The following is a 27,209-nucleotide window of genomic DNA, read 5'->3' on the forward strand; positions in this document are numbered from 1 at the left end:
ATATCACTTCCACGTTCCTCCTTACTAAGGAATTAGTGTCAACCCTTATCCAGTGTGACTAGGGGAAGAGTCTTTTGTTAAGCTGAAAGCTGTCCTACATATCTTAGATTGTTTTTGTCCCACCCCATTTGGCCAAGATAATTTGCTGCTTATTTTAACACATCTCTGACTAATCATAAATAATTTAAAGTCTTTGTTTAGAAATTGTTTAATGTTAAATTAAGTAATGTCAATGTTTTTCAAAAATTACAAATGAAAGACTATTTCACTCTCTTATGATCAGTGCATATGCTAATTATCAACAAGTCCACCAGAGGAAACAAAATTTGTTCAAAAGTAGTGAGCAGCATTATCTTCCTATGTCTTAATGTATCCTGTTGAGTGTATCTACAGGTACCACTATTTTACTTAAGAGGTACTATTGTCCAAAAATTGTCATTCTAATCTAGCTCTTTGCCTCCACCCCACTCCTTTCTAAAATAATTTAAGATAAACATTCCTCCCCATACTTTGCCCCACTCCATCCCTGGTTTAATACCTCTCACAGTGCCTGGCACAGAATCAGTACGTATTGTTTGAATAAAACATAAACAGATGGATATGGCCCCACCTGTGCTCACCTGGTCCAAACTGTTCCAGGGTGGGCCAAAGAGATTCGACTGTTAAGACATTAGACTAAGAGATTCAGAGACTGAGGTCAGTAGATGGCATTAGCACTAGAACTATGAAGCCAGAAAATAGCAAGAACCAGAGTCTGGCTATGGCTATATGAACCTCATGCAAGCCAACGTCGGCAGGGTAGGAGTGAGTGGCAAATGCTCACAACGTTGTGGGTAAGCCAAACAGCAAAGAGAAGCAAAGAAAAAGTATGTCTAGAAGAACATTGAAAGAGGAAAAAAGAGACGCCAAGAGAGAAAATGAAAGAAAAGGAAGAGAAAGGAGGGAAAGGAAGGAAGAGGAGGGAAGATCTCCAAGTACAAGGAAAGACACTCTGGCAAGGCCTGGGAATCATTCCCAGAGGCAGTAGCAATGGTGCTTAAAGCAGGAATGGAGTAGGCAGATATGAGTAGCTGCTGGGCACCTGATAATGTCATGCTACTTCCTCAGAGTAGTCTTCTCTGCTTCCGCTCACATAAGAGGGAGAGGTAGAGAAAAGAATCTAGAGTAAGCAAGCAAATATTTTGTTGCAGAGAAAATGTAAGATTGTGGAGCAGTTTGGAACCATCGTTGGCCCTCGCCGTGCCTCTCATAGCTGCTTGCACACTGACCAGCTGCCAGGAATCCTCACTTCTGAAAGCCGGTTCCCTCCCTAATATGAAGCTTCCAGCGTGTGTATGATCGTGCTGAGAGGACTAAATTAAGAACCTGAAACTTTTTTAAATTGCCAAATAATAATTGTATATATTTTGGGGGTACAATATGATATTTTATGAATACATGAATACATTATGCAATGATTAAATCAATCTAATTAATATGTTCATCAGCTCACATTCTTATCATTTTTTATGGTGAGAACTTTTAAAATTTACTCTGTCAGCAATTTTGAAATACAATACATTATTATTAACTGTAGTTATCACCATGCTGTGCAGTAGATCTCAAAAAATGTATTCTTCCTGTCCAACCAATTGAAACTTTTTTTGTGATATAGTATTTATTATTTTCTTAATTACACAGTTGAGAAAATTAGAAGTTTAGTAAGGTTATGTAATTTGCTAAAAGACAAAACTTATATGATAAGAAGATACATGGTAGAGATGGACTGAAGAAAATTGAATAAAACCAAGACAAAAATCAAGATTCGGGCATAGCATCATGGTCTTTCATCACAAATTATTCCTTTTATATTTTGAATTTTCCTCTTCTGTTTTTCCCCCTTTTCCCCTTATAAACATTTTTTTCTCTCCTCTATTGGAAGACTCAAATCTAACTATTTACCCTGCTTTCATTAGGTACCATCCTTCCTCTTTTTCTTTTCATGGTTGAGATTCTGTAAGGAGTAGCTTATATGTATCCTCCCTGCCTCTCTCCTTTTGTATTCATCCCACTGCACTTACTATTCTAAAAAAAATAAAATAAAAATCCTTGTTAAAATCAACAGTGACATTTTAAATGATGAAGACTCTGTTTCAATCGATCAGCCTGTTCTACCTCTCTGGAGAATCTAAATTCTATTTAAGTGGAATTTTTAAAGGACCACATTTTAAAGAATGTCCATTTCAACTTAGAAATAAACTAGGTCATTTATACTATTAAGAACAGATAAAATTACCAGAACCTGTGACAATGACCCCATATAGGTAACATACACAGGCTGAATTGTGTTTGTGTTTTGGTATCTATTTTATCTATTTTCTAAATTTAAAATAAGAATTCATTTTTTTTTCTAGAATTAAACTTAATCTGATATAGTATAGAATATAATTAAAGCAAGACAAGTTATTGGCTATTCCCTTAATTAATAGATGATTTTTAAAATACAAAATGTGGTACATCTACACAATGGAATACTACTCAGCTATAAAAACAAATGAAATACTGCCATTTGCAACAACATGGATGGACCTTGAGAGAATTATATTAAGTGAAACAAGTCAGGCACAGAAAGAGAAATACCACATGTTCTCACTTATTGGTGGGAGCTAAAAATTAATATATAAATTCACACACACACACACACACACACACACACACACACACACACACACACACACAAAAAAAAAAAAAAACGGGGGGGGGAAGAAGATATAACAACCACAATTACTTGAAGTGGATATGACAAGCAAACAGAAAGGACATTGTTGGGGGGGAGGGAGGAGAGGGAGGAGGGAGGGAGGTTTTGGTGATGGGGAGCAATAATCAGCCACAATGTATATCGACAAAATAAAATTAAAAAAAAATAAATAAAATATGGTGATTTGATAGATAGAGCATGTTGCTAAGAATTATATTTAAGTCCTGGTAATATATTATGACTTATTGTATTACTGAAATATACATTCACAGGTACAGAAGGTATTATACAGTCCCTTTCATTCAATATATATTTGTGAACCTTTTTGGTTAGACATTCTTTTCTGATTATATTAAAATTTATTCTGTTTTATGAAATGCCTGTTTCCATTTTGTTCTATTATTGTAATGTGTTTAGGGTGAACAGTAGCATCAGATTTAAACCTCATTATAGTTATATGGAGAAAGCTGACTTTTTAACATGTACTGTACATCCATTTCAGCCTGTGCCTTTTCTTGAATGCAAATTAACTGTAAAACAAACAAAAAACAAATGCTAGAATCATATTCCAGGCTTTTTTGTTGTTTCTTTAGTGTAGAAAAGCCATTGTCTATATTAGTCTTATTATATTTTTAATTAAACTACAGATTATTTCTATTATTGTTTTATTCAGTCACGTTGTATTTAGAATGTATTATTTTACTTAGATAATTTTATTTATAGATCTTAGTGCTTTGGAAATGTTACCATGGAAAATAACCAAAACAACCACAAAACATTATTAAATTTGCTAAAGTACGAGTAAATAAAATTTCAATATGCCTAATTTTTGAGTAAAGATTGTAGCCATTCTCACAAGGCTGTTAGTGCATCTTTTCAGTTCTTTACTCTCTTTGGTCTATACTTTCAGCTTCTATACATAACATCTCATTAGCATTCAGTATAAGGAGCTTTTTGTTGATGTGAGACCAAGAAAGTAGAAGACAGGTATGGATAACATTTTCATAGGGAATTTTTAATGAAAAATTTTTTTTTAAAAATCCTAGAATCTCTGAGTTTAAAGGCACCTCAGAGGTCAGAGTTGATCTAATTTAAGTTTTTGCTCAATGTATGAATTTCTTCTATTCCATGCAGGGCTCCAGATAAACACTATAGTGTTGACCAAGTTTCAGAGAATGTATTAAGATTTGAAAGATTCTGTTTCTTTTGTTTAATTTAATTTTCTTTTATCAATATACAATGTAGTTGATTTTTGTGTCCCTTTACTGAATCCTTCCCCCTCCTTCTCCCCCCACATCAACATCATATCTGTTTGCTTGTCTTAACAAGTTCAAGGAATTGTGATTGTTGTGTCTTCTTCCCCGCCCTCCCCATTCGTTTGTGTATTTATTTATTTTTAGCTCCCACAAATAAGTGAGAACATGTGGTATTTCTCTTTCTGTGCCTGACTTATTTCACTTAATATAATTTTTTCTACGTCCATCCATGTTGCTGTGAATGGTAGAATCTCATCCTTTTTTATAGCAGAGTAGTATTCCATTGTGTAGATGTACCACAGTTTCCTTATCCACTCATCTGATGATGAACATTTCGGCTGGTTTCAACTCTTGGCTATTGTAAATAGTGCTACAATAGACATTGGAGTACAAGTATGCCTTCGAATTGAAGATTTCCATTTCTTTGGGTATATTCCCAGTAGCGGGACAGCTGGGTCATAGGGTAGATCTATCTGTAATTGTTTAAAGAACCTCCATACCATTTTCATAAAGGCTGCACCATTTTGCAGTTGCACCAACAATGTATGAGAGTTCCTTTTTCTCCACAACCTCGCCAGCATTTATCATTCACAGTCTTGGATATTAGCCATCCTAACTGGAGTGAGATGGTATCTCAGTGTGCTTTTGATTTGCATTTCCTGAATGCTGAGTGATGCTGAGCATTTTTTCATATGTCTGTTGGCCATTCATATATCTTCCTTTGAGAAATTCCTGTTCAGCTCCTTTGCCCATTTTTTAATTGGGTTACTTGTTTTTTGCTGTAAAGTTGTTTGAGTTCCTTGTATATTTTGGGTATTAATCCTTTGTCAGATGTATATTTTGCAAATATTTTCCCCCACTCTGTTGGTTGTCCTTTAACTCTGTTAATTGTTTCTTTTGCTGTGCAGAAGCTTTGTAGTTTCATGTAATCGCATTTGTTTATTTTTCCTTTAGTTTCCCATGCTTTGGGGGTCGTATTTATGAAGTCTGTGCCCAATCCTACTTCCCAGAGTGTTTCCCCTATGTTTTCTTTAAGGAGTTTTATTGTTTCAGGGTGTATATTTAATTCTTTAATCTATTTTGAGTTGATTTTGGAATATGGTGATAGGTATGAGTCTAGTGTCATTCTCCTGCATATGGATATCCAGTTTTCCCAGCACTGTTTGCTGAAGAAGCAGTCTCTTCCACAAGGTGTAGGACTTCATGCCTTTGTCAAAGATCAGATGGCTGTAGGTGTATGGGTTGATTTCTGGATTCTCTATTCTATTCTATTGATCCATGTGTTTGTTTTTATGCCAGTACCATGCTGTTTTGTTATTATAGCTTTGTAATATAGTTTAAAGTCAGGTAGTGTTATGCCGCCAGCTTTATTTTTATAGCTCAGAATTGCTTTAGCTATTCATGGTCTTTTGTTATTCCATATACGTGTTAGGATATTTTTTTCCAATTCAGAGAAAAATGTCATTGGAATTTTGATGGGGATTGCATTGAATTTGTAGATCACTTTGGGTAGTACAGACATTTTTGCAATGTTAATTCTTCCAAACCAAGAGCATGGGATATCTTTCCATCTTCTTGTGTCCTCTTTAATTTCTCTCGATAGTAGTTTGTAGTTCTCTTCATAGAGATTTTTCACATCCTTGGTTAACTTTATTCCTAAGTATTTTTTTTTTTTCCATTGCTATTGAAAATGGGCTAGCTTTCTTGATTTCTTTTTCTGCATGTTGACTGTTGGAGTATAGAAATGCTGCTGATTTTTGCATGTTGATTTTGTATCCTGCAACTTTGCTGAAATCATTTATCAACTCTGTTTTCTTGTAGAGGCTTTAGGCTGTTCAATATATAGGATCATGTCATCTGTTAACAGGGACAGTTTGACTTCATCTTTTCCAATCTGCATGCCCTTTATTTCCTTCTCTTTTCTGATTGCTCTGGCTAGTACTTCCAACACTATGTTCAGTAGGAGTGGTGAGAGTGGGCATCCTTGTCTAGTTCCTGTTCTTAATGAACTAGACAGGATGATATTGGCAGTGGGTTTATCATGTATGGATTTAATTATGTTGAGATGCTTTCTGTCTATATACCTAATTTGTAGAGAGTCTTTATCATGAACGAATGTTGAATTTTGTCAAATGCTTTTTCAGTGTCTATAGAGGTGATCATATGGTCTTTGTCTTTGATTTTATCGATGGTGTATCACATTTATTTATTTGTGTCCCTCATACACAAGGAATCTGTTTCTAGTGCTAATGCTTTTTTTTTTTTTTTTTGTATTGGCTTGATAGGAGATCTAATGCTGTAAATGTTGTGGTAACTCATCTAGGTTGAGTAAGTTGCCATAGATTTTTATCAAAGGAATGGCACAAAACAGATATGGTCTAGAACCCTGTTATGAAACAAAATTACCTGAGGGGTAAAAAATTACCATTACTTATTTAAGTCTCTCCTTGGCAAAAATTTAGAGGAAGAAGAAAAAATTGTCTTGATACTTGCAAAATACAATGCAGCTGTTGCTACTTCATTTGTTGACCAAATAGAGATCTCTGCCCTTCTAGGATTTTATGGGGGGAGTGGGGAGAGGATATCCAGCAAATGCTGATAAAGGTACTGTGTAAAGAATATTCATGTACCCCACCGTCCCATTAACTGTCAGGTTTTATCTTTGCAACCTATTTCCTAAAAATCTGCCCTTGGTTCTACATCCAAGAGCACATTATTCTCTGGCCCCACCTTTACCAGGTTTATTTTCCACCCTTCTCTGCCCTTCTTTGGTTTTCTGAGGCTGATACCATAGACGGCTTCACCTGGGGTTCTTGCTGTCCACTTTCTGATGGGAGGAGGTTCCCCAGGGGGAGGCAGCAGCAGGAAAGTGGAATGCTGGAGGGAAGGACATTCATCTTCTGCTTGCTTGTTTGTTTCTTCCTTTGCTTCCTCCCTGCTCAAGTGCCAGAGTCTGTCTCCCTTGCTGATTTCCTTAGCCATGCATATACCTCTGTAAATAGTCTCTCCATAAATGTCTCAACAGTGAAAACTCAGGGAAATTTGGATTCCTTTAGAGCCCCTCAGTGGCATAATCTCCTTTGCCATAATCCCCCTTGCCAGTTAGGTTAGATGCTTGTTTCTGGACTTTCATAGCAAATTTCTGACTGGTCTTTTAGAGTGCAGACTACATTCTTCACACTTCTCTGGAGAACTGTCTTTTCTAAATATGATGTTACAACAGTTTGTAATAATAGGAAATTATTTCTTCTATAATGAAAATATACAGCATAAAACATTATATAAATAAGATGATCTCAGCTTTGTTAAAAATATGCATATACCAAGATGAAAGGAAAAGAATCATTGTCCCTGACTATAAAATTTTTGCAATTTTTCTTAGTCTTTTTTTCTGTTAATTTTCCTCTCAAGGTAGAAAGAATGAGAGCAAGAGAGAGAGAGAGAGAGGTGAGATAGACTGGAAGTCTAAGACTGTGTGTGTAATAGAAAAATATAAATATGTTCATGTCACATGAATGTTACTAACCACTTGTTTGTTTTTTAATCCAAATGCTAAAACTGAAATAAATGCCCCTAAATTTTGCTTAGGAAGTTTGAGCATTTTGGGGGGTGGGGGGAGGGGGTTCAATGTGATGTATGTTGATCAAATCAAAATTATTAGCATGTATATTATTACAAATCATACTTGTTCTTTATGCCCCTTATCCAGTCTCTCCCCTCTCACCCCTCTCCCCGCTCCCACCTCTAATAACCGTAGATTTCTTCTCTTCTTCTGAAAGAGTAATGGTTACTCTTTTGATTTGTTGCCTAGATAATCTGTCCAGTGCTGAGAGAGGTGTGTTCAGGTCCTCCACTGTTATCGTAGAGTAGATGCTGCTTCTATCACTCTGGAATGGGCTTTGTGGAGAGACATCCTCTTTTTTTCTTTGGTTTCCACTGGTGACTCTCCTTGTCTCAATGCACTTGAGTGGCTGGCAGGCCTTCTGTATGGTGGTTGTGGCATCTAGGTGCTTTTGCAGCAGCTGTGGCTATTGTGGTGGCTGTGGTGGGCCATCCATATGGAAGTGGTATTTTTGGAGTGCTCTTTGCCTGGTTGTGAGAGGAGGGGTTGGTCCCTGTCTCCATTTGTTTTTACATTCTAAGATGTTTCGCAGAGCAGTTGGGTGGGAGGGGGAGAAGGGAAGGAGGAAGGGGAAGGAAATAGGATGGGAGAAGGAGGGGGGGTGCATGGTTGAGGCCTGTTGCACTCCCCTCATTCTTGCAGGGAAGAGAAGGGGGCTTCCAGCAGTGGCTTAGTTGTTGCTGGGCTGAATGCAGATATCAGGGGAATGTGACTGAAGCACTCAACCCCCCACTGCCCTGAATCAGTAGACCAGGGGGCTTCCAGCAGTGGTTCAGTGGTCTCACTAGGCTGGTTGCAGATGTTGGGTGGGTGTGACCAAAGTCCTTGGTCCCCCACTGCCCTGGCTAGGGAGCCCGGGGTGTTTCCTGCAGTGGCTTGGTGATTGTCACTGGGCTGGTTGTGGATGTCAAGAGGCATGGCTGCAGCCCCTGGTACTCCCCCGTCCCTGGCTTCAGGGCTTCCAGTCCTTCTAGATTTTATAGGTGTTCTTTGGTAAAGTGAGATCTTTACTAGTTAATATCAAACTTTGTCTCTGGTCTGTGGGTATTTTGTTTTTTTCTTTGTTTTTTCTTTCAGTTCTGTGTTTGAGCTGTTTCCATTGCTCAAACTCTCCACTGGAACTAATTTGTTGTCCTTTGCTTACTTCTAAAATGGGGCACCAGCACTTGAGCCCTGTAGTTGAGCTGAATTGCTGCTTTGCTGCTGAGTCCCTGGGAAGGGCTTTTTGTCCAGCTCAGGTTTTAATGATTGACTTTGTAGGTACTTCCAGGTCTGGTGAGATCTGGTACACCTGGGTTGTGTGGAAACTCTGGTTTGTACCTGAGTCTTTTCAGCAAACTGCACTCCCTGCAGTTCTGTATTCCTGACTAGTCTCTACAGAATGGGTCTATGCTGACTGGGGGGCAGTTCAGCTGTCCTTGCTGTGCCCAAGAGTTCCCCCAGTGGGCCTATCTCCCCCACCCCCACACTCCAAACACTTCCCATGGGACAGGCCATGTGCTAGTTCCTTATGATGACTTACTGGCCTCTGAGTGGCTCATTTTTTCAGTTTTTGTGGCTCCTTGCTCCTATGTGGGTCTTTGGGAACTCTCTTAGTGGTCTTGCTGGCCTGAGGGTCACCAAGGCTCTTTTCTCCCCTGCTGCCTCCAAGCAACCTCATAGGAAGGTGGCTTTTGCCACCTCTTGCTCTGTGCACTCACCGGGGCCAGACTTGAAGTGGCTGGGATTTGAAATGATAGGAGTGGTCTTTTCTTTTCTTTCTTTCTTTTATTTTGGGGGGGTCTTTTTCATGGCCAGCACTCAGCCAGTGAGTGCACCGGCCATTCCTATATAGGATCCAAACCCGTGGCGGGAGCGTCACCACGCTCCCAGTGCTGCACTCTCCCGAGTGTGCCACAGGCTCGGCCCAGGAGTGGTCTTTTCTTTCTCTGATCGCGGCTTCTCCTTCCTCCATGAACTCTGTAGGACTCTCCTCCTCTTCCCCTGAGCTCTAGCAGTCCCAGGTTGACTGTTGTTACTTTTTAACAGTTGTAAATTGGTTGATTGGTGGGAGAGAGTGACGCTGGGGACCATCTATTCCACCATCTTGACCAGAAGCCGGGGAAGTTTGAGTTTAAAAAATTTTGCTTAAGAAGTTTAAGTTTGAGTATGAAAAAATAACAAATATCAGATTTTAAGTCTAAAAGAAAAGTGGTATGATCTTTTAACTGGATAATTAGTGATAAGGCTATCTTAAGAAGTAGGATTGAGTATCTCTTTTAGATGTTCACAATTAGTAATTTAAAACTAAATATGTTATTGAAAATGTTATATCCTCTCAGCCATTTAAATTCACAAGAGTATTCAGGACAGATCACCTTGGGCCCCTTGTCAATTCCCAGGAATTCTCCTGCATTTGGTCAGCTCAATAAGAAAAGCTTAAGGTTAGATTTCTTTTTGAACTGCTTCACATTTTAATAATTTGTATGATTTTTTTTCTCTCATGTAACTATCTGAATGTTTTAATGCCCATCTGATATCATTTTCTTTTGCCATTTGACCTGTTTCCAAAAATGAAGTCACAAGAAACCTAAATTACAGGCCTATTTAAATTGTCTCAAAAATATTTCACTTGCCCAAATTGAAATTCTAACTCAAATTTTGCTTGTCAGAATGGATGCACCTTCTTAATATTATCTGTGTTCTTATGCATGAAAAAATAAAATTATTCAGCCTTTAGAAATGCTTGGAGTTTAAATAAATTTTAAAATTCCATTTTATATTTTTGGTGCTACTACCAAATTTAATTTATTGCTCCAAGAGAATTTTCATATATTATATAAATGGTTATTATAGTTTTGTAAGATAGTTTATAGTCAGGTAGTGTTATGCCACCAGCTTTATTTTTTTTTTTGCTCAGAATTGCTTTGGCTATGTATGGTCTTTTGTTATTCCATATAAATGTTAGGATAATTTTTTCCCATTTCTGAGAAAAATGTCATTGGAATTTTGGTGGGGATTGCATTGAATTTGTATATCACTTTGTGTCGTATGGACATTTTCACAATGCTGATTCTTCCAATCCAAGAACATGGGATATCTTTCCATCTTCTTGTGTCATCTTTAATTTCTCTCAACAGTGGTTTGTAGATCTCATTATAGAGATATTTTCCCCCTGTTTTTTCCTCCTCATTTTGTTCTCATTCTCCTCTTTAATCATTGACTTTCATTTCTTCTATATTTATAGCTTACCTGTCTGCTTGAGGATATATTTTAAAAAAACATTTTATTTTCAAATAACATATTTATTTAGAATATCAATTAAGGGTAATACATAAGGACATGGAACTTCCTTAATTTTGTAGATAAAACAATTTGGTTTAATTTAATGAAAATGGTTGGAATAAATATGTTTATTTCAGCTCTTCATATAGGCAATCTCAGCTTCAATAAAATGACCATTTTTAGATATAAAATATGTAATAAACAGAAACAGCCTTTCAACCCAGAACACTGGCAATTTCCTTTTTATGAACCTGCTTTAAGAAAGTAAATAAATTATATTTTATAATTTCCCCAGCAGTAAAAATGAAAATTTTGACAATGAAGTTGACATATTCTTGAAGACTTGAACATCTTAAATACTTAATGAAGTAAAATCTTCATCTTACAGCACACTGAAAAACATTTGCTATGTTTTGTTTCTATATGTTGTTTTTGTGTATAGAATGCCTATCACTAAGTGTTTAAAATACTTAAGAAATCCGAAGTGTGTGTGCCCGTGGTTTATTTATTCATTTAATATTCTAAGTAACACGGCTAAGGTTGTTCAATTTAGCTTGATGAAATTTATTTCCCATACTTTTTAGCTTTTAGAACAACTGCTTCCTACCTCCAAAGGTATGCTGTCTTTCAAGTTTCAGGATTGAACTTAATATACAAGGGGTCCATAAAAAGTTCATGGAAAGATTCATATTATCTTTTAATTCTATTTAACCATGAACTTTTTGAAGTACTCTCATATAATCATTGTGGTCATTTCAGGCTTCAAAGTGAAAAATAATACACAATTTACAGAGGCTAATGGTGTGAAAATAATCCAAGAGAAGAAAAAGGAGTAGTAGAGTGAAACAAACAGGAGGTTAAGTATATACAAATAAACTGACTTTGCTGTAGCATAAATAGGACTCATATTTTTGGCATGCACTATGTTTGATTTTTTTTTTATGCCAGTTTAATTAATTGCTTATAGTTGACATCAAAGTGAAGCAATTGTAGCAGTTCTTAAAGAATGCAGCCTCTAAGAGCAGGAATACAAAGTTTTGTTTTGTTGTATTTGTTGTTTTAATTATTAGAAGAATATTTGGTTAAGGTCAACATAAATTTAAAAACAACAGTGGCTTGAGAAATGTGAAACAATTCACTTATCTTCTCTTTACATTTGAGACTATAACATTCTGTTCAACTGTAACAAAAAGTCTATTTTTCAAGCTATGTTTTCACCAACATTTTTATTAATAGTAGCAACTATTTAATGCTCCTTTCCATGTGTCACTGCTATAACAACTTGATATTCATCATCTCAATTTTCCCAATAATCCCATGGGATAGGAGTTATTTATCTGGTTTTATAGGTGAGGAAATTGAGGCTCAAAGATAATATTTTTTTCTTCAGTTCACCCAGCTAAAAAATGGTAGATTTCAGATTCAAATAGATACAGACACTTGTGAAAGACAAAGAAACACTGAAAAGTGACTTAGGGAGAATTAGGACAAAAATAAAGAGGGAAAATTTAGCAAGGATGATATTTGGGTTAAAAAGAGATAAAAATAGAAAAAAAATGAGAAGGAATCAGATGGATGGAATAAAAGTTTAGATCTTTGAATACTTATCATCTTGTTATGGAAGTTTTCAAGCATATGTAAAAGAAGAGATAATAATATAATTAACTCTAATGTACCCATCAACCATTTTCAATAATTATCAACTTGTGATCAATTTTCCTCCATAACCACCACCCTTGCTGAATTATGTTAAAGCAAATCTCATGCATCAGATCATTTTTTATCTGAACTATTTCAATACGATTGTCTTAAAAGAATAGGGCTTTTTAAAAAACATAGCCCACATATAATTATCAAACCTATATAACAAAAAAAATTATTATTATTAGCAAATATCTACTCAGTGTTGAAATTTTCCTGATTATTACATAAATATCTTTCTGTAATTGTTTTGCTGAAATCCAAACAAGTTCTAGTCCACACATTGCATTTGATAGATATGTCCCTTAGTCATCTTTTAACCTACATTTCCTTTATTTATTTATTTATTTATTTAAGTAGTGATGGGGTATTTATTTATTGAACTTTTTCTAAGTGTCTTTTAAATAGAAGATTGTAACTAGTGTGTTCCTGTTAGCATTAACCAACTACAGTGAAAAACTAGAATTTATTCATAAGTTATGTGTCATATAGCATTGCCACTGGAAAGTATAAAACCTTAAGTTTATTTTACATATTAGAAATTTCCATAGCATAGTAAAAAATAAATCTTGAGCTCAGCACTTACCTCTGTCTCACCCCCAAAGTTCACTTTTTATCAAACCCACTGGACTTGACTTTTGCCCTCATGCTGATTTCTGGTGTCTCTGTGTTCTAATTCATCAGTCTCTTTGGATGTTGCTTGGCCATTTATGTCAGAACCCACCTATCTGTCACCCTGAAGAACCCCTAATTCTGATTCAGCCCCACTGCCTCCTCCCTTTGCTTATTGAGCATTGCTGGAAAAACTAGTTAAAATGTCAACTTCAAGTTCACTTTTTTTTTTTCCACGTTCACATTTTTTAACCTAAATTGGGATGTCACTGCTAACTGTGCCAAACTCCTTTAATTTCTCATTAACTTCTTACCGTATTCCTCAGAGGAGCTATTTTGAATCTTTTTCATTCTCATTCAAGCCCACAGTCTGAGCCCTCATTGGCTATATACCCAGAGGGAAACTTTACCTCCAACCATGAAGTGTATGTTAAGGGCATCAGTGACGGTCCCCTAATTTGTTTCCTTTTCCTCCCTCTCAATATGTCCTACACACCACCAAAATATTTATTTTTCCATTGTCAGCCATTTTCTTTTTCCCTATAGTCTTAGCATATCTGTATGACCTAATTCTAAGGCAAACTTTTCCTCTTGCACTCATCCTATCCCATTCTGATACCACTGAGATCTTACACCATCAACCAAATTACCTCTTTCCCATTTCATTCTTTTGCTGTCCACCCTTATTCTATATACCTAAAACTCCTTAAGTTTTAATAGTTAAAATAAAAGAAGCATAGATAGATGGGTGGATGGACAGATGGATGGACAAATTGATAGATGGGATGATAGACGGGTAGACAAATAGAAAAAGAAAACAACTTTTTATTACGTTGTTTTGACCTAGTCAGATGGCTTTCCTTATACACAAAAACGAAATGCTACATTTTAATTTTAAGTTTTGTTGTAATACTACAATAATTGTTCATATAATTTAGGAGTCTAAATCCTGGAAATCCCCATCTCTCCTTCCTTTGTTGTCTTTCACAAGCAATTAGCCAATGAGTGTTGTCAAACGATTCTTTACAACTTTACCTCCATCCCATTTATTCATGCCTGCTATGTGTAGTGTCCTTTTTATTATGCTAGATTAGGATTGAAAACCCCTAACTTCTCCCTGCTGGTGGATATTCCCATTTCTAACTCATTCCATATATACTAACATATTAATCTTATTAAGTATTGTTTTAATCACAGAATTCTTTGGCTATAAATCTGCAGATGGTTCCCCATTGTACCTTATGGAATCTGTAGTTAGCCTGGCATTCAAAGACTTCCCTCTGCAATTTGGGCCAAATTTACCATTCTAATCTTTCTAGCCTTACTGTTAATACCTCCTTAAGAGAATTCCATTTCCCAGCAAAATCAGACCACTAGCTATTCCTGCTGTTGTGCTGCTTTTCCTCTGAGCCTTTCTCAAGCTTCAACTCATTCTGCAATTATCCTCACACACCTGTGTTCATACTCCTTTCCTCCCTTTCTCTTTCTGCCTGCAGTGCCTTTCGCTCCTTTCTTCATGGCAGACATCCCTTTATATCACTAAAGTTCAAATAAGGCTGTTTCCCAAGAGGTCTTGGGGGAAAAAAAAAATTACTTCAGTCAATTTTTCAAGATCTAGGTTCCAGACTTTAGACTTAAGAATTAAAAGCCTGATCCATAAATTCATATTGAATAAGCTTGGAACACTGATGTCTGACAAGAGAATTCTGTTTTACAGTGCCAGTTGTAAGAGCTCGATGTCCTAACAGATTTGAATTACCCAGCTGGCTCCTTCCTTTTGTAGCAATCTACACAGTAAGCATCAATATACTTGAAAGGCATAAAATCAGAAGAAGAGGAACTCATAGAATGTTTAAAATACATCTGGCTCAGATGCTAGTCCTAAACTGAGTATGCCTGGCCAATATTACAGAAAGCATACCTACGCTCCCTTCTGGATAGTGCCCTTATGGGCAGTGTTTGCGAGTCTGCTGTATTTCCCTGGTTTACCAACCAACTGACATACTCTCCTACTGAAATATTATCGTAACATCTTGCAAACCTCACTCTCTGCTAAGGGACTTTGTATGCCAGTCCTTTGATTCACTTCCATTTAATTCTTAGGAGGCAGTCTCATTTCCCTTATTAAAAAGATCTAAGAGGATGCCTCATTCACTGTAGCCTCCAGGTACTGATAACACATAATTTTTACAAGCAATTGTTCATTTACAATAATTTGAACATCATTTTATTACAAGCGTCACATTGATTTATAGTTCTATGAATGAATCTCTCACAAAACTATGTTCTCCTTGAGAATATGCACCATGTGGATGCTGCATCCCAACAAACATTTTTTGAATGCCTGATATATGTCAGTTGTACCTACTTCAGGAGCTAGGTATAATAGTAGATACACTCGAGTTGTATGGAGTTAATTATGGAAAGATCTAACTAACTCAATAATTATAAAACATTCAGAAAGATCAAATATGTTTTAGTCTAACAGATTTTACTTAGAACAAAAGTTTTCACTTAACTCTAAAATAATTTTTTAAAAGTTTTAACTTCTAAATATTCCCTTTTCAATTGTTCTTTCCGTATTTAAATTAATTCTTTATAATGATTTCTCATTTTAATGCCAGCCTATATTCGTGATTAGTGAAAAATTTTTTTAAAAAGACTAAAAAAGAAAATAAAAAATATAACAATGATCTACCCTTTGCTGCATTTTTACCTGCTCGGTCAGAATTTTGAGTAGTTTTGCTTGGTTCAAATTAATGATTTAAAGCAATGGTTATTATAATACACTCATTTTCTCCATGCTAAGTTTTCTTTTAAATAGCAACAGTGAAAATAACCAATTGTACATGGAATTATAGTGCAAAATTGAAAAGCTAATAGCAAGACATTAAGAAATTAAGAAGAAAAATGTTTCTCTTAAATGGTTAAAGCTAAAAATTCTTCTGTTTTAGCAAATTGCCTTATATACCTACCCCAAGCCCTCTCTCTATCGCTGGTTGAAAAATATAGCCATAATCAAATTTATCTCAGTTTTTCCTCTGAATTTTAATCTCAAATCACTTAATAAATATCTGTAAAATTAAATAAAATGTGACAAAATTTTAACATTTTTAAAATAGCGGTGATGGGTTAAAGATACTCATTGTATTATTCTTTAGACTTTTCTGTAGGCTTGACAATTTTAATAATAAAATTGAGAATGAAATTTTTAAAAAATCATATATAAATTTTACATTTGATACTTAAACTTATTACCACTAGGTAATGCTACTATATGCTTATCTATTCTATACCTATATACCTTGAAGTATTAGAGTACTGGAAGGTGTACTTTGTTTTGAAAAAGTTAGCTGTTTCATAGTTTCTTATTACTACTTTTGAATGAATATATAAACACAGCTTTCTCCTATTTTTACAAATGTTTCCAGAATTTGACTGAAACATGGCCCTGACTCTTCAGTAGCGTCATTTCAGAAAATACCAGCATTTCTACTTCTGTAATGACACAGCAGTAATCTTTATTTTGAAGAGCATCCCAATGACACACGTAAAGTTGGGTTGTGTGCACACTTCGGGGCATTTTAACTGTTTGCTGGCTGAACAGAATCTGCTTTGATGCTCCCTCCTCTGTTTCCCGACCCCTCACACGGTGTAACTCTCCACAGAGCCGCCTCTTAGTCTCTGTAAGGTGGGCTGTTAGGGAGATCACAGATCGGGATTATCCTGGGGTAAGAGAGGTTAGGGAGTCTTGAGCTCATTTTTTTCTGTCACTAACTACTCTGTCTAGATCCTCTGACATCTTGGTTTTGGGGACTTATGGTCGAGACACTTTTCAAACCAAGAGTCACTGGGGGAAGTGCTGGGGAAATGAGAATATGCAGATGATGAAATTGTTGAACTCAGTAAGATGAATATGACTCTTCTTTGCAGTTTCTTTTAGTCCTGCTCTTCATTCTGCCTTTCCTCCTAATGTCTTTTAGAGTTCCTTATTAGAGTAAAAGTTATTTTAAGAAGCAAAAATGCCGACATGCACAGAGCTGATTTAAACATTTATTTAAATAGGACAAAGGTAAAAACGTAATTTATTTTTGTGGTGCTTAAGTAGTTTTAGTCATATAGTATCATACAAAGAATGTGGGAAATTATTTATGCAATTTCTCTTCTGAGTTGCCATACATATGTATTAGTTTGATAAATTAATGCTGTTGCCATAACAGCCCCCAATTCCCCTGTACATCTTCTATTGACTTTTATTACAACTCTCTAGGTTTTTTCTTTACTTTCACCAAGTTGTGGTCAGTGAGATTTTTGCAAACTAAATACAATCTACCTTTTAATCCAACTGTTGAAGAATAATGAAATCTAGTTATTTACATATCCTAGATAATTAATATTATAGATAACAAGTCTTCGTTGTATCCCTCTAGTAATATATAAATCAACTTTGAATAATAAACTCCCAAGATATCTAGGGTGACTCTGTTCTCATGATTTAATAAATATAAATGAAATTCTCTAATATTCTTTTGTGATAAAGCTGGAAATCTATGTTTATTCATTTTATTTTAGCCATCATAATCAGGAGTGAATGAATAGTTATTGCAACACAGAATTTTAGAACCTGGTACATGCAAATTCTTCTCTCGTTTATTAATTATTATATACAGATGTCAGTGAGACTCAGAGTCATTTCAGTGACTTCCCCAGGCTCACTTAATTTGTGGCAAACCAAACCAGCTGATATGTAGACATACCTATTAATATAGATACTTATTTATCTGAAGAAATTATTCATGCATGATAATATAAAGTTGTAACTCCCTATACAATACTATAGCACATACAATGTAACATAATTAAAATAATACGAAATTACATATAAAATTTCATGCAAAATGGGCACTGTTACTTAGGCTGCAGAAGGATTTGGGCCAAAGGCACCTCTTCATGTCAGCCTCTCTCTACCCTCCTCCTCCACCACCGAAATCCATTTAGCACATTGCTTTTAACAAGTTTGATAGACTTAGAAATATATATCCCTTAAGTAATCATTTCCCTTTACTTCTGTTACTCAATTCTGAAAAGTTTTTCATTTGTGCTGAATTTTTATTATACATGCAGTTATTATAGAGCTCCATTACTCTTTTATTTATTTATTTTTTAAACTTGAACTCCCTATTAGTTTTTCTTCTGTTGGAAAAAAATAAATAAATCCTCCTGTCTCTATTCAGGCAATTATCAAGGAAGTCTGAATCCCTTCATATGAAGCCTAAAAGGTATAATATTCAGGTTTGAGGGTGATAATGGCAGTTGTTTGACTACAGAACATTAACCCAAGGTATGACTACATTTTATTAAGTATCTAGGTCATTCAGAAGCATGTTGCTAATAGCTTTGTATCTTAATAGATTACAATGGGAAAAACAATGGAGGGTTCAAAACTAATATACTTAAGATAGTGAAGCATATTTCTAAGGAAATGCAAGTATTTAATGTCAATGGTGTGATGAACATTTTCTATAAAATCTATCATTGATTTTCAGTTCTTTATTTTTCATTTTTCTTATCACTGGTTTCTATCATGCTTTTTTTTTGTATTTCAGTGCATTTATAACGTTACAATAAAAATAAAGAAGGCTTCATAATCTTAAGTCATATGACTCAGTCATACTTAGATATTTTCAGTGTCCTTTTCAGACACATTTTCCTAAGACACTATTTTGACCAGATATCCTCTTTTTAAGAATTTATATTGCTCTCCAGATCAAATCTAAGCATGTGTAAGATTTTTAAGATCCTTCATAATCTGTATAAATCCCCTTTTACTAAATTTATTCCATTCTTGTAAACATAATAATTTTTGTATTTAACTTTGGTTTCATTTAAAACATTTGTTAAAATATTACAGTCACCTTTGTTCAATCTTTGCCTCTGTGTCTTTGCAAAGATAGTTTTCCAGCTTGGATGGCTAAAAATAACCTTTATTTATTATTTAAGGCTTATCCATGAAGCCCTGTTATCTGTTTCATTCTACTGTGTATCCACCCCTACAAACGTACATATAGAGCAATGTTTTTCCCTTCTCTGAATTACTGTTACAGCGTATTACTTAACACCTGATTATGTACTGTCCTGAATGGCCTTAAATTGTGTCACGGACAAGAACTTATGAGAATTCATTAACAGTATTTATATTATTTTACTTCAGAATGACCTCCAATGTCTGGGTCACTTCAGGAGAATTTAGTACTGCAACAAAGATAAGCAAAAATCAATGTCCTTGAGTCAGGTACTCAGAAACTACGAAAAGATGTGACGTTTCATTCAAATCTTAAAAATGACCTAGGATATCTTTCTAAAAATTTTCTAAGTCTCATGACTCTGATGAATGCATTTATTTACTTTTTTAATTATAATGCAAAAATTGTGAATTTATAATAAGAATCAGTGAAGAAGTAAGAGAATTTAGGTAATATATAATGTCATGGTGGTTTAATTAATACCACTTAATATAATTGGTTTCTGTGTTAACTGATATAATCGATTGATGGACCTTTTGAAAAGCCTTATACTAATCAGGTATATAATTTTTGTTTGATTATAAACTTGTACAGTCATTGTGATCACTTTTACAGCACTGGGTGATTTAGATAATTAATCACATGCGTGATAATTTCAGATGAGATTTGGCATACCTCATTTCTAATTATTACTACTTTCTAAGAATGTTACCCACCATAAAAAAACAAGCTACATTTTATTTTGCTTTTTGTGGTATAGCTGAAATTTTCTGTAGATTCTCTGTAAATTTTCAATGCATTGAGTGAGGGTGCGAGAAAACAGAAGCCCTGAGAAGAACCCGACTTGGTTGAAATCAGATAAGCTTGTCTCTGTCTTTGCTTAAAGGATACTGTCTCAAAGAGACCTGCCCTGAAACTCCCAAACTTCTTCTCAATCTCCAGGAACCCGTGATCCCCCTTATCTTGCTCTGTTATTTCCCCCCAAAATTATCATCTTATAACTTAATACATAATTTACTTATTTATTATGTATGTATTTATTATGTATATTCTTACAGTGTCTTCCTCTATTCGAATGTAAGCGTCACTCTGCTGAGATTTTTGTCCTTCTTGTCTAGCACAAAGTAGGAAGTCAATAAATTAAATGATTTTGTACTCTTCCAGAATTATTTCATTCTCGTTACTTCTCATAGTCAATAATGACCTGTTTCCAACAATCAACATGGACTCTTTCCATTTTAACTGTCTGTTCTTTAGGGTATTTCCTTTTGCATTTACTTTCTCAATTGTATCACGATTTTAGCCATTTTTTTCTTTTGTTTGTTATGTTTGCCGAGCTAATTTTAAGCACATATATTTAATTTTATCATCTTCTAGTCCTTTAATATCCTTTCTCCATCTTTCATCCTTTCCTAGATATATTTCAATTTCTACAAGATTTTTTTTTCCTCTGTTCCAGTTCCCCAAGATCTTTTTTCTTAACAACTAGCTCCAGAAATCTTGCTTTTCCCTGTAAATATTTAACAAGAAAAATTATAAGACTGGTCTCCACTCTGTCTCCTCTGTCTGCCCAGCAGCCAACCTTGCAGTGCATGATTTGGAGTCATCTTTCACCCAAAATCCTACTAAAATGCAGATCCCCTTTTACTTGAAGCTAATACAAAAATTACTTAGTGTTACAAATCTGCTTATAACGATTTGCTTATTTTTTAATATATTTTTATCTTCTGTTTTAGGAAACTGCACAATACTTGTCTATAGATTTACATGTATTTATTTTCTTTTATCCAATTTTTATTGAAAGTAAGCAATTTTCTAATCTTTTTTTATTAATAATGTAAAATTTTAGGAAACTGCACAATACTTGTCTATACATTTACATGTATTTATGTATTTAATTATTTTCTTTTATCCAATTTTTATTGAAAGTAAACAATTTTCCAATCTTTTTTCATTCATTATGTAAAATTGTTTCATATTCTTATTTTCAACAGGTCATTGCTTTAGTCATGGATATATTTACAGATGTGGACATTTTCAAAGAAATAGTCGAGGCATCAACTCGAGGGGTATCTGTATACATTCTACTTGATGAGTCCAATTTTAATCATTTTCTAAATATGACTGAGAAGCAGGGTTGTCAAGTTCAACGTCTCAGGGTAAGAATTCTATTGTTTTCCTCACGAATTTTGTGTACCATTTTTATCTTAGTCAAATTTAAGGTATGTTAAGGTAGATTCCTCCAAAAGTAAAAAGAAAAAAATGTGTATATATTTGATCACAGAAGGGTCCCCTTATACTTTTTAGAATGTGACTGAAAACACATGTCTTTGGAAGGGTTTTATATTATGCTTTTCTTGATGGTGGAACACTTAAATTTCCGGGTTAACTTTGCTGCGAGTCATATTTAATGATTCAGTTTTGCACACACAACGTTGAAACCACAGACTCAACTGAGTCTATGATTCAGCAGGTGTTGTTCACCAAAATTGTTTGACACAGTGTTTTTAGTTACGTTTGACTTTTTTAAAGGAAGGTAGATTTTAATTTTAGTTATTTTAAAACCATGGTACTAAAACCCAAAATAATTTATGAAAAAGATCCTAAATAATTTATGAAACCATTCTGTGTAAATGTATTGTCTTCTATTGAAACTATGTTAAATATTTATTTTAAGTGACTATTTTCCTTAACTAATTTTTGAGAGATTTTTTGAAATTTTCTTTTCACTAATTTTTTTATGTTATAAAATTTACTTTAAGGAAATTTCCTTTTTTTTGATATTTAAGGTTTTATATTGATATATTTTTTACTTTTTAATATATCCCCTTTCTAGCCATAATTTTTACTTTATATTTACATATAATTCTAGAATATTCGAGTACGGACAGTGAAAGGCCAAGAATATCTTTCAAAAACAGGAGCAAAATTCCATGGAAAAATGGAACAGAAATTTTTGTTAGTTGACTGCCAGAGAGTGATGTATGGTTCATACAGGTAAGATTATTGTGCTTACCTTCAGCATTATCTATCATTTAAATAACTTACTAGTTTTAAATTTTAATGTAATCAGTTTAGCTCTTTCTTAAAAATACAAAAAAACGAACATTTGCATGGAAGTTTGGAGACCTGGGTTTTAGTTATGGCTCTGCCTTTAAAGAACACTAAGACCTTAGGCAAATCACATAACTTCCTTGAGCTGTAGTTTCTTCATCTGGAAAATGAGTGAGAAGGTTGACTAATATATAAGGTTCTCTATAACTCTACAGTGTTAAAAGTGATTTTGTTCCTTATGAAAATACTACGTAGTATGGATTTAATAACAATTGTTCATAAAAATAGAAGCTGTTTTACCACTTGAAGAACCTGCTGAATGAATTTTTCTTAATTTAGTATTATTAAGAATCTGATCAAACCAGAACTGGCAGCCCAGTCCAGTTCAGACAGGCTCCAGCATGTAAGCACTGACCTAATACTCACTTATAAGTCCCCAGCATCGGTCCTGAGATAATAGTGAGGCTGTATAAAGAGGCAGATAAAAATACCAGCAAACAAGTGTGAACTGCTAGGTCATCGAGGCAGGGTAGATTTATTATTAAAGACTGAATAAAGAATCCAGGGAAGGTGTGGTTATAAACAGGACAGTGGGAATGGAAACCTTTATATCTTCTCTTAATAACTTAAGAAGTCTGTGAGAAGGAGGTAACCCATGAAAGTGGATGGCCATTTACTTAATTTTATTGCACTTTAGTTTGTTCAGTTGTAAGATGAGGATAATCAGAAACTACCTCATGTAATTGTTGTGAGGATTAAATGAGTTAATGTATTCCCTAATGTGAGCTATTATTTTACGACTTGTTTTAACTGTTATTTTCTGCTAACTTTCCCTTTACAGGGAACTTTTTTTAAAAAAAAGTGCTGTTTGGAGTTCTAAATGAAAACTTGTTAAGAGCAGAAATTACAACTAGTGCTTAAAATTGAGTCTTTTTAAAGATTCATTACGTATACATATATTTGTTTATTCCGACATGGGTTTAGAGGATTTTTAATTGGAATTTTAATTAAGGTTGAGAATTACTTGACTTATAGAATGGTGTTTATTATTTAAGCTCATCATAATTAATATTTTCTATTTTTATTATTTAACTTGACTTTATGATTATCTTCAACAATAAATTCACCTCAACTTTGTTTTATACCACTAGACATTAATAGGTGCTATATGTTGAAATGACTGTAGCTGAGCTACTTTAGATTCATGGGGGTTAAAACAAAAAACAACAGAAACAACACCACCAACAAAATCTGTATCTTTATATCAGAAGCCAGAGGCAGACTTTAAGTTACTATTTATGGACGTTAATATGGAATTCCTAGGACCATGGATTATAAAAATTCATCAAAACTGTTATCTAGCAACTCTACTGTCTTTGTCATTTCAAGTTCATTTTAAATACACTTCTTCAAAAATTGATTGTCAACCATTGTCATTGTTTGTTTTTCCTGACTAATTAGTGTGTACCTTTCTTATTGCTAAAAATATTCTAACAGGATCTGGTGGAATAATTATGAACCAGTTTGGTTAAAAATGTATTTCCTTTTGGTTAAAAACAGCCTTAGTTGCTCATATTCTAGTATTGCCATTGTTTTTTTCATAAGTAAACTGAAAATGCCTTCTTTAATTCAAAATTCTTTGCTATGAGATGTCATTGGGTTTAAAACTACCAGCATTTCTGAAGAGGCCTAGAATCTATATTTACCAGTCACACATTATATGACAGCTCACTCATCATGATGACGTTTTTATCAGGAAAACACCATAGGAGTTTTGCCATAGCATAATACTAACATTGATGAGATAAAATACTTACATACTTTTTAATCAATATGTGTAAACAATGTTTTCAGTTTGACAACCCCATTTAAAAGTGTCATATGAAAATCTGGAAGATATTTAATAAAGTATTGTTCACAAATAGGACTGACGGAGAAATTTATAAGCTTCTATTTTTCAAATCTAACAATCTCTATAAAAGCTACTTTCAAAACACAAGTTTCACTAAAGTTGGTGTATCTCAGATGCCATTAATTAGACATGAAGATTGTCATATTTGACATCCATGTTATATCCGATATTATACTGTCACTACTTACACTCCATGGACTTTACTTTTTAATTACCAGCCAAGAACTCAAGAGTTTTTAAGCCACTTTTGTGTATGTGAATTCATAACCACACTTCCAGCTTAGTGACTAATATGTGATGGTGTGTGTTTAGAGGGGATAGGAATAGTTAGTCAAATTTTTATCAATGTAAATATCTGCACATATTTTAAAAAATAAAATATAACTAAAAGATGAGCAATACAAAACAGTCGTTCTTGTTCTCCATCTCTAGCTACCCCTGGTTCTGACCTCCAGATGCAGTTATTCAATCCTTTCAGCTAGTTCTTCTGGCACTCACTCCATTTTCTTAAATAATGTGATTAGGCTGCTCTTTCTTGATTTAGCAATTTCAGATACCTTTTGGCTTTTATTATGGTAACTGAGGAATGATCTGCCTACATCTACTTTCCTGTGTTGTTCTTTCTCTCAATATAATTTTATCATGATATTTTGGTTAAATGAGAAGTACAGGTGTACATTATTAAAACTGCATCAAAATTAATCATTGATGATCCATGTAGTGATTTATGATATGTTTCCTTTTTCAAAATAAATTTAATAATGGACATTTTTTAAAATTTTTATTGTCTTTGTTTTCCATTTATCTATTCCTATGTTTTTTCCAGTTGACCACACAGATTTTGCACCACATGCATGACTTTTACAAATACTCAGTTACTACCAATAGTCTGTGATGTCCAATCTGGACTAGCAGGTCGTTAAACCAGGATTACAGCTGTGGTCCTGGTATTTCCCATACCTCTGCGTGGTCTGATCCATAATTTCTTAAACTAAACTTTTCCTCATTTTTGTTTCCAAGTTTCAATTTTTCCTCCAAGTTTGCTAAGTACATTTTAAGTTCAAAAATTTATAATTCTAGGTGATTTATGGCTTAACTTGGGATGGAACTCTAAGCTGAATCATTTTTCCTCCAAATTTGGAAGGGTTGCCCTGTAATCAAAGTTGCTATTGAGAAGTCTCAACAATTATAATTCCCATTTTTTTCATATAACTATTTTATTTTTTTCTTGAAGCTTCTAGGATTTCTCTTCTTTTCCCTGTTAGCTTGTTCTTCTTATTCTAGTTGCTTGAGATATAAAGTTGTGTTGTTGATTTGAGATCTTTCTGGGTTTTTTAATGTATGCATTTACAAATGTAAACTTTCCTCTTAGCAGTGCTTTCAATGCAACACCAAAATTTTGGTATATTGTATTTCATTTTAATTTGTGTCAAGGTGTTTTCTAATTCCCCTTGTAACTTCTTCATTGTCACTATACCATATAGGGGAAAGAGTACAAGTGGGCATACCGAACACCACAAGTTTTCTTATCCTTTTTGCTGGAATCTCATCTTGGTTTTATAATGGCCTGGGTGCTGTAGCTTCTCATCTGGTCTCTAGAGTTTTCATACAGTCCATGTATGGTTGTTAACTTAGTGTCTCTTTGGGAGAAATAGGGCCTGGTGCTTCTTTGTCTGCCATCTTACTGGCATTGTGCCTTGTTGTTGTTTTTTTAAGTATTCTTATTTATGCATTTTCTCTGTTTCTTCCAGGTGCTTTTTGCAGTTTGTTTTGGCCTTTGTTTTTTCACCGGAGCTTTTAAGTTTTATAAGATGTCTTTTAAACTTATATCTGTTGATCCTTTGCTACTTGTCAATATTTAAGAATGAGGGACTGTAAAGCTGCTTAGAGACTGGGTGGGAAATGCATATCAATAGTTAAGCTTAAAGCAGAGTGATCAGTTGGGGTCCTGGTAATTTTACAGGAGGATCCCCAAATGTCAGTTTAAATAGCTCTTTTATCTGGAAATGTTCAGTGTTTCAAGAGAGTAATCTCGTCCCCTGACAGACTGGTAGTTGGGGACAGAATTTGGAGGTAATATGATCCTGACTACAGACAAGTATTCTAGAAGCAGAATTGAGAAGGGGTCTGATAATTCTCATTTTCAGCTTCAGCTTCGTCCCAGCCTTGTACTGTTGAAAGTTCCTGAGTTCAGAACTTCTCTGGATAGAGTTCTGCTGAAATAAACTTTAGATTTCCTGAAAGGGACAGGAAGGAATGCCGCATAGAAAAGGCAAGGAAAGGGAACCTACAGGCCCAACCACTCTACATAAGGATTTTCAGTCAATCTCCCTGTTTCTCTTTTCATGGCCTTAGTAAACCACCATCCACAATATCTTTTGCTTCCAATGTTGAATCCATAAAGATTCTGCTGGGCCCAAGTGACTTATTCTCATGGATACTTAACTCATACAAATTTGCTCTGAGTCTACCACCATTTTCTACCAGATTTCTCTCTTCTAAAAATGTGTTCAATTCTTTCACCTGCTAGTTTTGTTTTTCCTTTGCTGTCTTTTAAGAAGTGTATAGGGAAGAAAAATAAACATGCACAATAATCCAGATTTCATTTAAACCTTTGAAAGTTCCCACCGACATAAACATCTCTACCTTTTTTTCTTCTTTGACTTTGAAAATAATTATTTATTTATATTGTCATTTGCTTATTCACAACAAATATTTTTAATGGTCTACAATTTGCCAAGCATACAAATAGCCCCTGGGAAGATAATCCTAAACAAGGTTTACAAGGTCCCTTCGCTGAGAGAATTTTTATATTAATGAACAGGGGAGACAGATGATTAATGAAGGGAAGACAAACTAGAAAATATCAGATAGTAGTAAGGGGTATTAAAGGAATTAGACCTGGGAAATATGATAAAGCATGATCAGGTCACTCTGAGTGAGTGTTCACAGTGTCCTCTACGAGGAGGTCATCCAGGGTTGGCCAGAGGGAATGAAAGTATTGCAGAGGGAACAGTAAGTGCAAAAA

At 34.5% G+C, this 27,209-nt stretch overlaps 1 protein-coding gene across 1 annotated transcript in view; it reads left to right on the forward strand.

The window, feature by feature from the left end:
• Positions 1 to 27,209, forward strand: part of FAM83B (family with sequence similarity 83 member B) — an 81,924-nt gene that overhangs the window by 50,410 nt on the left and 4,305 nt on the right. The window contains exons 3-4 of the mRNA XM_063097891.1: positions 21,210 to 21,374; positions 22,088 to 22,212. Of these exons, the coding sequence (XP_062953961.1) occupies positions 21,210 to 21,374; positions 22,088 to 22,212 (290 nt within the window). The remainder of the gene's footprint in view (positions 1 to 21,209; positions 21,375 to 22,087; positions 22,213 to 27,209) is intronic.

This window comes from Cynocephalus volans, chromosome 5, assembly GCF_027409185.1.
Source record: "Cynocephalus volans isolate mCynVol1 chromosome 5, mCynVol1.pri, whole genome shotgun sequence".
Lineage (NCBI taxonomy): Eukaryota > Metazoa > Chordata > Mammalia > Dermoptera > Cynocephalidae > Cynocephalus > Cynocephalus volans.